The sequence below is a fragment of the Pipistrellus kuhlii genome, unplaced genomic scaffold (assembly GCF_014108245.1).
Source record: "Pipistrellus kuhlii isolate mPipKuh1 unplaced genomic scaffold, mPipKuh1.p scaffold_m20_p_2, whole genome shotgun sequence".
Taxonomy (NCBI): Eukaryota; Metazoa; Chordata; class Mammalia; order Chiroptera; family Vespertilionidae; genus Pipistrellus; species Pipistrellus kuhlii.
This window is the reverse complement of record NW_023425515.1, coordinates 138034506-138048982: the sequence shown is the minus strand read 5'-3', so window position 1 is coordinate 138048982 and position 14477 is coordinate 138034506. Positions and strand designations below refer to the sequence as shown.

At 40.9% G+C, this 14477-nt stretch overlaps 1 protein-coding gene across 1 annotated transcript; it reads left to right on the top strand.

The window, feature by feature from the left end:
• The first annotated feature begins 5787 nt into the window (after window positions 1-5787).
• LOC118723741 (heterogeneous nuclear ribonucleoprotein D-like) lies at window positions 5788-7062 on the top strand. Its single transcript, XM_036446384.1, has one exon. The coding sequence runs from the start codon at window positions 5856-5858 to the stop codon at window positions 6759-6761; it is 906 nt and encodes a 301-aa protein (XP_036302277.1). The 5' UTR covers window positions 5788-5855; the 3' UTR covers window positions 6762-7062.
• Window positions 7063-14477: the final 7415 nt, after the last annotated feature.

Here is a 14477-nt window from a genome sequence, read left to right as displayed (position 1 = left end):
TCTTTTTATTATTATGAATTTAATTAGAGGCCCAATGCACAAAAATTTGTATAAGAGTAGGCCTTCCTTGCACTGGCTGCCGGCACCAGCTTCCCTCTGGCACCTGGGATCCAGGCTTTCCTCCTACAGCTGCTGGCAAGCACACAGGACCCGGGCTGGCTTCCCTCTGGCACCAGCTTTGTCAGGAAGGACATCTGGAAGAATGTCCAGAAGACATCCAGATTAATTAGCATATTACCCTTTTATTATTATTATAGACATACAGTATTGTACCAATTTCCTATGGCTGCTGAAATACCATAGCTCAGATTTATTATCTTACACAACTTTAACTTGAAGAATTGTTTACCTTAAAATGACACACCTTTATTTTTTTGTTCAGGTATAATTGACATGCAGCACTATATTAGTTTTAGGTGTATAGCATAATGGTTTTGATATTTTTATATGTTGTGAAATGATCACCTCAAGAAGTCTAATTAATATCCATCACCATACACCACTTTTAATATTTTTTTCTTGTGATGACAACTTTTAAGATTTACTCTTACAATATTGAATTTTACAACACAATATTATTAAATACTAGAGGCCCAGTATACGAAATTCATGCATGGGACAGTGTGTCCTTCAGCCCAGCCTGAACCCTCTCCAATATGGGACCCTTGAGGGATGTCCAACTGCCCATAGGATCAGGCCTACATGGGCAGTCGGACATCCCTCTCACAATCCAGGACTGTTGGATCCCAACTGCTCACTTGCCTGACTTCCTAATTGCCCCTAACCTCTTCTGCTTGACAGCCTGATCACCCCCTTACCACTCCCCTGCCAGCCTGATTGATGCCTAACTGCTCCCCTCCCAGCCTGATTGCCCTTAACTGCCCTTGCCTGCCAGCCTAGTCCCCTCCAACTGCCCTCCAATGCAGGGGCCTGGTCCCCCCGCACTGCTCTCCACTGCAGGCCTGGGTCCCCCCTAACTGCCCTTCCCTGTAGGCCTGATCACCCACAACTTCCCTCCCTTGAAGGCCTGTTCTCTCCCAACTGCCCTCCCCTGCTGGCCATCTTGTGGTGGCCATCTTTTACCACATGGGGAGAGCCATTTTATGAGTTGGAGTGATGGTCAATTTGCATATTACTCTTTTATTAGATAGGATGGTAACCATGTTGTACTTTATATCCTCAAGACATTTTATCTTATAACTGGAAGTTTGTGACTCTTGACTTCCATCACCAATTTTGCCCATCCCCACCCCACCTACCTCTGGCAAGCACCATCTGTTTTCAGAATTTATCACTTTTTTTTCTTTGTTTTGGGGTTTTGTTAGGTTTTTCTATTTTAGATTCCATGTATAAGTGAGATCATGTGGTATTTGTCCTCTCTCTGATTTATTTCACTTAGCATAATGTCCTATGAGTTCCATTCATGTTGTTGCAAATATCAAGACATTCTTTCTAGACCTGAGTAATATGACTAAGTTAGTTCTTTCACTTGTTTTTTTTGTAAACAATGCCTCAATGAACATATACTTTGTCAAGTTATGGTTTTTATTTTCTTCAGATAAATGCCCAGAAGTAAAATTGCTGAATCATATGGTAGTTCTATTTTAAATTTATTTATTTACTTATTTATTTATTTTAGGAACCCCATTCTTTTTTTTCTTTTTTTTTTGTGGCTAGGCCAATTTATATTCCCAAGACAGGGCATGAGGGTTACATTTCTTCACATCCCTGTCAACACTTATTATATTATTTGTCTTTTTTATAATAGTCAGTTTAACAGGTTTCAGGTGGTATCTCTTTATAGTTGTGATTTACATTTTTCTGATGATATGTGATGCTGAGCATCTTTTAATGTTTCAGCTGGCCTTCTGCATGTCTTCTTGAAAAATTCTATTCAGATCACCTGCCCAGTTTTTAATTGGATTGTCTGTTTGTTTTCTAAATTGACTTCTTCATATATTTTGGATATTAACCCTTTATCATCCCCAAGACATTTTATTTTATAACTGGAAATTATACATTATTTATAATTTACAAATATTTTCTTTCATTCAGTAGATTGCTTTTACATTGTCTTTATGGTTTTCTTTGTTGTGCAGAAGCTTTTGAGTTTGATGTAATCCCACTTTATGACTTTTAATTTTGTTGATTCTTCTTTTGGTGTCAAATCTAGAAAATTTTCAGCAAGACTGATGTCAAGGAGTTAACTGCCTGTTTTCTTCTATGAGTTTTATGGTTTATATCTTACATTAAAGTATATATATAGCCCTACCTGGTTTGGCTCAGTGGATAGAGAGTTGGCCTGCGAACTGAAGGGTCCCAGGTTTGATTCTGGTCAAGGGCATATACCTTGGTTGTGGGCACATCCCCAGTAGGGAATGTGTGGGAGGCAGCTGATCCATGTTTCTCTCTCATTGATGTTTCTAACTCTCTGTACCTCTCCCTTCCTCTTTGTAAAAATCAATAAAATATATTTAAAAAAATAAAGTATATATACATATTTTTATTGAATTGCTTTGGATGACATTGGTTTACAAAAACCATACATGTTTCAATTGTACAACTCAATAGAATATCATCTACACACTGCATTGTGCACTCACCACCTCCAACCACACTTCACCCCCGCTTTGCCTAGCTCCACCTCTCTCCACCCGCCTTTCTCTCTGGCTGTCACCACCCTGTTGTCTCTGCTTATGTGTTATGTATATGATTTTTGCTTAATCCCTTCTCCTCTTGTATCCAGTCCTCCAAACTCCCTCTCCTCTGTCTTGTTCCATGTATTCATGCTTAAATTTACATTTTTTAAATCAGTTTATTTTATTATCAGATTCCACATATAAGTGAGATCATATGGTATTTGTCTTTCTCTGATTGGTTTATTTCACTTAGCATAATAATCTTCTGGTTCATCCATGCTGTCACAAAAGGTAAGATTTCCTTCTTTATATAGCCACATAATATTCCAGTATAAATGTACACAACTTTTTTATCCACTCATCTACAAATGGGCACATGGGCTGTTTCCAGATCTTGGCTATTGTAAATAATGCTGCAATGAACATAGGATGCATATAGTCTTTCAAAATAGTATTTTAGGTTTTTTAAGATATATTTCCAGAAATTTTAAATTCACTTTGAGTTAAAATTTTGTATGGTGTAAGTTAGTGATAAAGTTTCATTATTTTGCATGTGACTGTTCAGTTTTCCCAACAATCTTTTATTTAAAGGACTGTTCTTTCCCCAATATATATTCTTGGCTCCTTTGTCATAAATTAATTGGCCAAATAATTGCAAATTTATTTATAGGCTCTTTATACTATTCCAATCACCCATATGTCTGTTTTTATAATAAAACCATACCATTTTAATTACTATAGTTGGTTGCCTCCAACTTCCCTCCCCTGCTGGGCCAGTAACCCCCAACTGCCCTCCCCTCCCAGCCTGGTCGCCCCTAACTTCCCTTCCCTGCCTGCCCTGTGGTCCCCAACTGCTCTCCCCTACAAGCCTGGTCCCCCCAACTGCCCTTCTCTTTAGGCCTGGTCACCCCAACTGGCCACCCCTGCCAACCTGGTCCCCTCAACTGCCCACCCTCCCCTGCAGGCCCAGTTACCCCCAACTGCCCTTTCTTTGAATTCACTGATTCATTTTTTGTTTCATTTAGTCTGCTGTTAACCCCTGTCCTTCAATTTCCAATTCAGTTGTATTTTTCAGTTCTGTGACTTCTGTTTTGTCAAAAGTAGGTTTACAATTGTGAGTACACAAAGCCCAGTTTATTCTCATATGGTTATTTATTAACTAGAGGCCTGATGCACAACATTCGTACACTTGGAAGGGGAGTCCCTCAGCCTTGCCTGCACCCTTTCACAGTCTGGGAACCCTCAAGGAATGTCCACCTGCCAGCTTAGGCCCATTCCTGCTGCAGTCAGACATCCCCCGAGAGTCCTCAGCACTGCTGCAGTGGCAGGAGAGGTTCCCACCACTGTGCTGCACTGGCCAGCCATGAGCCCAGCTTCTGGCTGAGTGGCACTTCCCCTGTGGAGTGCACTGACCACCAGGGGACAGCTCCTGCATTGAGCATCTGCCCCCTGGTGGTCAGTGTACATCATAGTGACCAATCATTCAGCCATTTGGTCGATTTGCATATTAGCCTTTTAATATATAGGATTATTGTATTGTTACCATATGAACAACTATAAACCTACCTTTACTTCACTATATACTTTCCTCTTTTGAAGTTCTTATTGTGTTCATCTATTTTTCTCCCAAGTTTGGAGAACATCTTTATGACTATTACTAAACTTCTTTTCAGGTAAATTATTTATCTGTTTCATTAAGACTTTTTTTCCCCTGAGGTTTATTTCTGTTGTTGTTTGGAATAAATTTTTTTGTTTCTTTATTTTGCTTTACTCCTTGTGTTGGTTTCTATACATGACAGGAAAAAGCCACCTCTCCCAGTCTTGAAGAGTTGCTTTGTGTAGGAGATGAACCTTACCGTTCAACCCTGCCCTACCTTTTGGTTATCTTTTACACCAGAGCCAGGTGACCTGGAGGTGTCTCGTTATCAGTTGTTGCAGAAGTCAGGACTCCAGACCTGTGTTCAAACTCATTTTGGAAAACACTGGGTAGGGGGAGTCAAGGAGTGTGAGAGCACAAAGATGGCATCTCCCAGCCTTTGTTCCCTGAAGGCCCCTCCAAAGCTTCTACCTGTGTCCCAAACTTTAAGCTTGCTCCTACTGGCAAAGCTCTAAACTAGCAAGTAGGCCTCTTGCACAGAAAGACTAGAAATGTGTTTCAGTCTACTGTTTGTGGAATACCTGGGGACATCACCTGCCAAAGCTGTCTTTTCAATGTGGGATCCAGAACTACAAGCCCCCTGGCCCCCAGAGACAGTTGAGCATGGGCTAGACCCTGAGCAGCAACTGTAAAAAAAGGACACCAGACATTTAAAAAATAGGGCCCCAAACATGTTTAAGGGCCCCACTCTGAGAGATGCTGGTGCTCTGGAGATCAGCAGAGAGAGAACGTGAAAATAGTACTCTTAAATTTCAGGAAAGGTTTATAGTGAGCCCTTAGATGTGTGTTTAATTAGAAGCCTGCTCCTTAGGCTGCATCTGTGGTGATTAGCTAATAAGCCTCTTTTACAGAAAGATTAAACTCTTGTGTCTGTTTCTTCTTGCTGTGCCCTGGAGGTGGTAGCTATTTAAGAACTTTTTCTCTATTGGGTATAGGCCTGTAGGACCCAAAAGTATAAGGTCTGCTGGTCACCAGAGCCAGGGAATGTAAAGGTCTGCCAGTAACAGCCACAAAAATCAGGGCACCTTTCTGCAAGATACCAGCAAGCAGGAACAAGGCAGAGGGCGGACACAAAGAATATGTCCAATAGCATCTGTTCCCTGAAAGCTTTGCCATCAGTTTCTATATGTTTGCTGAACCAGAAACCTGTCCCTCTGACAAATCCTCCTGGACAAGCAAATAGGTCTTTTTCTCAGAAAGACCAGTGGTGTGCAGTGTCTTGGGAGTGGTTATCTCTCAAGAAGTGTCTCCATTTTTATAGTTTCATGGGACCTCGGTACCTAAATGCCCACTACACTGCCAGCTTCCAGAGCCAGGAGATTAAGGGGTATTCCCTGGGTAGAAGCTGTAAAAACAAAGTCATCAGACATAAAAACTGAGGTAGAAGTTCTCCAGAGCACAGCAGAGTGAGGGCATGAAGATAGCATTCATCATCTGGAGTGAGGCAGAGTGGAAGGTCAAAGAAAGTATTGGCTGAAATAAAGGAAAAAGAGGCCGCCGCCGCCGCCGCCGCTACTCGAACTGCGCGCCAGCACCCGCCGGCTGACAGCGCCGCCGCCATGGAGGACGTGAACGAGTACAACAACACGGAGGAGTTCGCAGAGGGATCCAAGATCAACGCGAGCAAGAATCAGCAGGATGACGGTAAAATGTTCATTGGAGGTTTGAGCTGGGATACGAGCAAGAAAGATCTGACTGAGTATTTGTCGCGATTTGGGGAAGTTGTAGACTGCACAATTAAAACAGATCCCGTCACTGGACGATCAAGAGGATTTGGATTTGTGCTTTTCAAAGATGCAGCTAGTGTGGATAAGGTTTTGGAACTGAAGGAACACAAACTGGATGGCAAATTGATAGATCCCAAAAGGGCCAAAGCTTTAAAAGGGAAGGAACTCCCCAAAAAGGTTTTTGTTGGTGGCTTGAGCCCAGATACTTCTGAAGAACAGATTAAAGAATACTTTGGAGCCTTTGGAGAGATTGAAAATATTGAACTTCCCATGGATACAAAAACAAATGAAAGAAGAGGTTTTTGTTTTATCACATACACAGATGAGGAGCCAGTAAAGAAATTGTTAGAAAGCAGATATCATCAAATTGGTTCTGGGAAGTGTGAAATCAAAGTTGCCCAACCCAAAGAGGTATATAGGCAGCAACAGCAACAACAAAAGGGAGGAAGAGGTGCTTCAGCTGGCGGAAGAGGTGGTACTAGGGGTCGAGGCCGAGGTCAGGGCCAAAACTGGAACCAAGGATTTAATAACTATTATGATCAAGGATATGGAAATTACAATAGTGCCTATGGTGGTGATCAAAACTATAGTGGCTATGGCGGCTATGATTATACTGGGTATAACTATGGGAACTATGGATATGTTCAGGGATATGCAGACTACAGTGGCCAACAGAGCACTTACGGCAAGGCGTCTCGAGGGGGAGGCAATCACCAAAACAATTACCAGCCATACTAAAGGAGGGCATTGGAGAACACAGGAGGAGATTGCTAAAGTAACACATCTGGCAGGACGACATTGAAGATTGATTGGTCTTCTCTTGCTCTAAGATGATTATTTTGTAAAAGACTTTTTAGTGTATAAGACACAACCGTGTCCAACTGTATATAGCCGCCAATTAGTTTTCTTTGGTTTTTACTTTTGTCTTTTGCTATCTGTGTTATGATTCAATGTGGATTTGTGTTTATACAAATTTTATTTGTATGATTTCATGTTAAACCTCAAATAAATGCTTCCTTATGTGAAAAAAAAAAAAAAAGAAATAAAGGAAAAAGAAAGGAAAAGAGGAAGTAGAAGAAAAGTAAGGAAAGTGGGGAGAAGAAGATGGCGCCTGCCATCTTTCCCAAGACTAAGGGAGAGCAGGAAATTGGTGCCCATCAGCCTCCAACCCCAGAGAATATGCCAGCAGGCCTCTGCCCCTCAGACTCACACTTTAAATTTATGAAATTAGTTGCATTAACCTAAAGGCCCGCTCTTTTACAAAGGGCTGCTTCTGGGCTGAGACCTGAGGCAGGTGGTCTGCTTGCAGCTCTTCAAGACCTTTCCTCAGTTTGCCAAGCCCATCGGAGTCTCTTGGGCACAAGCACCATTTGTTTCAAAGCCATATGTTTTGGAGTCTTATCTCTCAGGTGCCAGTTTTAAAAGTTGGGGTGCTCAATGTAGGGTACACATTCTTCGGTCTTCAGGAAGAAGCTCCAGGTTTTTAGTTCTCTGACAATTTTGGGTCATTGCACTGGGGGTGGGGTTTATGGCAAGATTGTGTCTCTGACTTTTCTGCCTGCTTCATGTGGTTTCCCTCTCGTTTTACCAATGAGAAGGGTTTGTGCTGCCAGTGTTTAGTTTGCTTTTCCTAGAGGAAAATATTCCATATGTAGCTCTAGATTAAGTGTGTCTATGGGAAGAAGTAAGTTCAGGATCTTCCCATGTTAAGCCAGAAGCAAAAGTTCCACAAGTTTGTTATGTTAAAGTTCTGGGGGTCAGAAATACAACACCGGACTCACTGGCCTTATTAAAATCAAGTTGTCAGCAGGGCTTCTGGAGGCTGAAGGAAAGAATCCATTTCCTTGCCCTTTTCCAGCTTCCAGAGGCCACTTGCATTTCTTGCTTTATGGCCACATTCCTCAATCTTCAAAGCCAGCAACATCTGGCTGGATTCTTTTCATGCATCTTTTTCTCTGGTTCTTTCTCTTCTGCCTCCCTCTTCCACTTATCAGGACCCTTGTCATTATTTTAGACCACATGTGTCAAAGACAAGGCCCGCGGGCCAAATCCGTCCCGCCAGGCCTTGCAATGTGGCCCGCACCAAGCTGTCATCACTGCACTCTGCTGAATTTCCATCACAATGACAGTTTATGACTGTTCAGTAAACCATTTGGCCCGCGATTTAGGCTGGATTTTAGATTTTGGCCCCTTCTCTGATTGAGTTCGACACCCATATTTTAGACCAACCTGGATAGCCCAGGCTCATCATCCCATCTCAAGATTAGCTGATTAGTAACTTTAATTCCATTTGCAATCTTAATTCCCCATTGCCTGAGTGAATATATCCAGATTCCAGATATTAGACTATGAATGTTTTGTGGGAGGAAAGGGGAATCATTATTCAGCCTTCCATATAAATATATAATTTGTGTTAGACATATATTTCTATTAAATCCATTTACTCCTTAAAACCTATTATTGTTTCATTCCTTTTAACAAAATATCATCCCACTTTTTGCATGGTACATCTGTCCCCACCTATACACTTAGGTCTAGGCCTAGTCACAGCAGATGACTCATTTCTACAAATAAATGCTGTAGTTTCATGGCTTTGTCTTTTGAATTTGCTGCAAAGACTGCCCTTCCCCACCCTCAAAGGAAACCCTCATACTATTTGTTCTGCTCTTGTTTGTGTCCCATTTACATCATCATATTTGTCAATGTATGACCACTAAGTACATGACTATCTCATTACATGGGGAGCTGCCAGAAGATATGAACTATCTAGACTCCATCTTCATCTCTTCAGCACTTAGTGACCCAGTCTGTGTTGTTTTTTGTGTGTGGATCAGGCTCATATTGCAGAATAGTATTCATCATGGGCCATCCTTCAAATGCTTTTTATACCTTTTCTCATAAATGGGAGCCAAACTACACAGTCAGGTGTTGCCTCATCTCAGTGTTCCTCTTTCTCCACTGAAGTCAAGACTCAACTGAGTTTATGCCAAAAGAACCAACATGGGTCTCACAAATAGCCCAGAGATTGCTGAGGAAGAGGGAAACAAGCTGGCCACAGGGAATGGACAGGAGAGTGAAAATGAGCAAAAAGCAGACACAGAAATTAGACAGAAGGAAACATACTTATCCATGTATCTTGGTTCATGGGAAACTGGGGCAATTCTGAACTAAACCAGGATGAGGAAAGGGAGGCAAATATCCCATCTGTCTACCAGATGGACCTACTAATAATAACCTTTTATTCAGGAAATTCTACTGCTTTCATATAAATGAGATCTTTAGTTATTTTAAGATCATGATTCCATACCTTTTGAGGTGTGTTTGAAGGAAAGGGAAGTGAGAGTGGAAGGGATACGCCTTTAATATTTAGTTTAACATACTGAAAAAATATTTATATTTGTCTCAAAAACATTGAAATAGGACCAGCTATATAGTTTGTGGGGCTCTGTAAAAAAAAGGAAATTCTGGAGCACTTGTTCAAAGATTATTTAGGATTTTAGGATCCATGAAACCAAGTGTGGAACACTTTTAAGTTCACAGCCTGTACAACTGCATAGATGATGTGCTCAGGAGGCTAATCTTGCAACAATCTTTGATTTTTAACAAAAATTAATAAAATATTTTACTAAAGTTCAAGAACAGTGCCTTACATTTTCATCTTACTTAAGAACTGAAGCAAAACGTGATATCTAATATTCACAGCTTTTCTTTAGATTGAAGTAAAAAGGATATTTTTTCTTTCAATACCACTTGACTATGTATGACACACACAGGTTTTGGAGCCAAAATAAGTGGGTTCAAATTTTATCTCTTTTTAAAAATATATACTTTTATTAATCTCAGAGAGGAAAGACAGAAATATCAATGAGAGAAAAATCACTGATCCGCTGCCTCCTGCAACCCCCCTACCCCCACTGGGGATCAAGCTCACAACCTGTGCATGTGCCCTTGACCAGAATCAAACCTGGGACCATTCAGTCCACAGGCCAATGCTCTGTCCATTGAGCCAAACCAGCCAGGGCAAATCTCATCTCTTTTCATCTATATCTATATGAGTTTGGGAAACTCAACTGACTTCTATTTTGTAAAAGGGTAATAACATCTACCTCATAGGTATAGTTGAGAGTTAAATGAAGTAATAGACATAAAATGTTACAACAGTTTTTGACGTATAATAAGGACTATGTAAATGTTAGTCATTATTTATTGTTTGTAATTATGAAAAGAAGATCCAAGACTTAGGTGACTTGCCCACCATTTCACAACTAGAAAGTAACAGAGAATGAATGTCTCCCTAAGTAGAACTCTTTCCATGATACTGATGTCATCAAGTGGCTCACTTCCTGAAATTAGATTTTCTGAAACAAGGGAATTTCTAGAAAAAGAAAGCCCTCATAGCAGTCCATAATTTAAGCTCCAACTTGAGGACATAAAACTTATTTAACTCTCTTTCTTCATTCATTCTGTCAACATGTATTTACTGAGTGTCTCCTTTGCACAATATATTGTACTGGACTTTCTTTAACACTAAAAACTGAAAAGTGTATGTGTAATCAGTATCTCATTTAGTAAATATAATTTGGTTACTAGTAATACCAGACTATATGAGCCATCATATGAAGGGTCTGCAGAGTGCAAGGGAAAGAGGGAGGGAAAGAATCTGACTTTGGATTGATTAGGAAATTCATCTAGCAGGAAATAACATTCGGGCTGGGCCTCCATGAAGCATGGGTAGAATTTAAAGAACAAATACCAGGATCAGAGAGTATTCCAGAGGGAGTAGCATGAACAAAAATAGGTAGCTATAATATTTCAAAGTTACAGTATTTTAATTTTAATTTTTTAAATTCTACCTTGTTCTAAACAAAACTTAGTGTCCCATGAGTACACATAAATTACAACAAAGTAATATGATTAACAATTATATTAAAGAACAACATCAGGTATTTCTTGGTTGAGTTTAGATTGCTAGCAGTAAGAAACAAAGTTGAAAAAGTAAATTGAGATCAGCGTTTAGTGGATTTGAAATGCTGAACTAAGAAAGTATCATTTAATTTGTAAGCAGTCAGGAGCCACAGAAATTTTATACAAGTTAAGATGATTTAATCAGGTACTTGAAAGAGCACCCAAGGCAGCAAGTATGTTGAAATGGCGAGTAAAAAATATGAAGGAGAAAACTAACTGCAGCAAAGAAATCTAGACTGAATGAAAACATTTTTGATAAGCTTGTAGAAGTAGAGATGGGCAGGAAGAGAAAGATGTGAGAGATAAGAGTAGAAGCATTCAGGAAAAAGTGTTTTTAATTAGGCAGTAACAGAAGACAATATGTGTAGAGTAAGTAGGGTTCATTTCATTTTTGTTTGTTTGTTTTAAGGCAGATTTAAATTCTCAGGATTCTTGCTTTTAGTTATAGCCACATCCTCTTTAGCATGGGTCTGGGGAATAGGAGGAAGGAGGTAAGCAATCAGACTCCCTCTTCATTTAAGCAGGAATGAAGAATTTGGAGGGATTACAGATGTGTGCATGTAATAAATTTCAGCAGAGCTGTCCAGGTGAGATTCATGGCCCAGGGTTTGGACTAGAGAGATGAAAATAATTCAATTTGGCACTGTAGCTATAAAGACTCTTTCAACTGAGAATGCCTAAATCCATTCAACTTTCAATTAACTATGCTAATCAACCCTCCACATTGTATAAAGAGCAAATAACATAAAATAGCAGAAATAACACCTTACTTTAGTAGGTGATTTTGAAAGGTTTATGATTACCACTCCAAATATTTAAAGTTGAATAAATGGCAATACCTCATTTTTCCAACTGAGAGATTTTGGGGGGATAATATTATATATAAACTTTGAGGCATGTATATTCAATAATCTGGTGAGTACTTGTAATATTTAATAATTTATGTATAGAAGTTTAAAAGTAAATATTTTATAAAACAATGTGAATTTATAAAATGTTCCCACACTTGAATTTTATGGAATAATTTTATCAAACTGTTCAAAGGATTTTCCACATTGGTGTCTTCCCCATTACCAGAATCCTCTTTTGAGCATCTTCCTCAATCTTTCAGAGCACAGCTTCTGTCAAATTTGTAATTCATTCTAGATCCATAAATGATACTGTCACTAAAAATATTATCTCCAGTTGTAAGAACCTATTCAAAAACTATTCTACTATGTTTTTCAACTATCCTAAAAGTAAATTTTTACCATCTTAAAAAAATTATTTTAGAAAAAGGAAGCCCTCCATAGGAGTCCAAAATTTAAACTCAATGTTTTTTACAGTAGATCCAACACTTAAAAATGTGAGGTAATTTGTCCAAGAATAGCTAAATGAATTTGCCTCTTTTTTTAAAAAACTGATTGGTTGGTTGCGTCCTGCACATCCCCCAAACAAGGCCGGGAATTGAGCGCGTAACCAAGGTATGTGCTCCTGACCAGGAATTTAACCGAAGGCCTTTTGGTTGATTAGCCTACACACTAACCACAGAGCCAAACTGGCCAGGGCTCCAATACACCCTTTTTATCAATAGCATATACATTTTTCATTGAGGAAAAAAAAAAAAAAAAAAAAAAATATATATATATATGGCTTATATTTGTTAGTAGAGGATACTTCATATATATATGTCTAATATTTTGTAAATTTACATTTTAAGCTATAAATGAAGCCCAAACATAACACTGTTTAATAACTTCTTTAACTGGGAAGTGAGGTGTGGGGTGAGAGCTGTCCGGAAGCTCCCAGGTTTTAGTCGGTTCCCTAGGTGGAGGCGGGCGGGGCGGGAGCTAGGAGGGAACAGGTGGTTCTGGAAGCTGCTGTGCGTGATCCAAGAGCCTTGGAGTGTGCAGCCCTCCGCAGCTTGTGGCTCTCTCAGTGCTCAATTTATAATCTTCTAAGCTGCTTCTTTTTATTTGTTAAGTTTCACTAACTATTCCAGGAGAGTGGGCAGCACTATTACGGGGTAACAGGCCAGGCGCACCTACCTGAGGCCAAGAGCAGGCCTAGGGCTCCCAGGAACACAGCAGAGTGGGGGGTGGGCTGAGTCACAGGAACTGAGTCCAAAACTTGAAAGGCAGTGGGAGGCAGCAAAAGGCAGAGGGTGACAGCTGCATAGGGCCCTAAATAAGCTGCTAGGTGGGGGCAGCCAAGGAGCCTGGTGCCTCTCCCAGGGGACAGGCTCCACATCCCTTCCTCCTCCTCTCAGTGACCCCTCACCTAGCTCTCCTCCCAGGCCCCACCTGGGCTTACCCCGCACAGCCTTACCTACACTGCCTCTCCCCTACCCCTGCCCCATATGGCCCAACACAGCCCCACACAGCCTTTGGGGATCTCAGCCCCTGGAGGAGAAAGGGGGAGGCTGCAGACAAGAGGTCACAGGAGGAGGGGCAGAGCAGGGCCCACCAAGTTAAATGAAGGGGACGGAGGGAGAGAGATGGGTGGGGAAGAAGGGTCCTGTGGAAGCTCCACCCTTGGTTGAAGTAGAAATCCTGACCCCATTTTACAGACCCCAGCAGAGTGCATCATGGGAAGACAAAAGAGTGTATTAGGAAACTGGATGGATGGGAGGGCAGTGATGTTTGATTCATGGTTAATATATTTTTATTGATTTCAGAGAGGAAGGTAGAGGGAGAGAGATATAGAAACATGAATGATGAGAGAGAATCAATCTGCTGCCTCCTGCATGCCCCCTACTAGGGCTGAGCCCACAACCCAGGAATGTGCCCTTGACAGAATTGAACCCAGACCCTTCAGTCCACAGGCCGTGGCTTTATCCACTGTGCAGTCAGTCCATGGCTTTTGGATCACGCATAGCAGTTTCCCGGACCACCTGTTCCCTCCTGGTTCCTGCCCCTGCCTGCCTCCACCTGGGGCACAGGCCAAAACCTAGGAGCTTCCTGACAGCTCTCACCTCACACCTCACTTTCCAGTCCAGCCCACCATCACCTGCAGCAAGCTAGCCTATCAGTTGGAGTGTCTGCTCCCTGGTGGTCAGTGCACGTCATAGCAACTAGTCCAGATGTCTGACTCCCAGCAGAACTCCTGTGGAGGGGACAATTTGCATATTAGGCTTTTATTATATAGAATAGGATTATACCTTTCTCTGCTCCACAATAAAGGGACAGCAAACATAAAGAAACTAAGAGAAGGACAGTTAAAGAAGTTATTAAACAGTGTTATGTTTGGGCTTCATTTATAGCCTGAAATGTAAATTTACAAAATATTAGACATACTCATATTCAATTGTCATATTCAATTAACAAATATAAGCCATTTTTTTTTTCTCACTGAAAAATCTATATACTAAAAAGGGTGTATGGAGCCTTGGCCAGTTTGGCTGTGTAGTTAGAGTATAGGTCCATGGACCAAAAGGCCCTGGGTTCAATTCCTGGTCAAGAGCACATATGTTGGTTACCTGCTCAATTCCTGGCTCTGGGGCATGTGCAG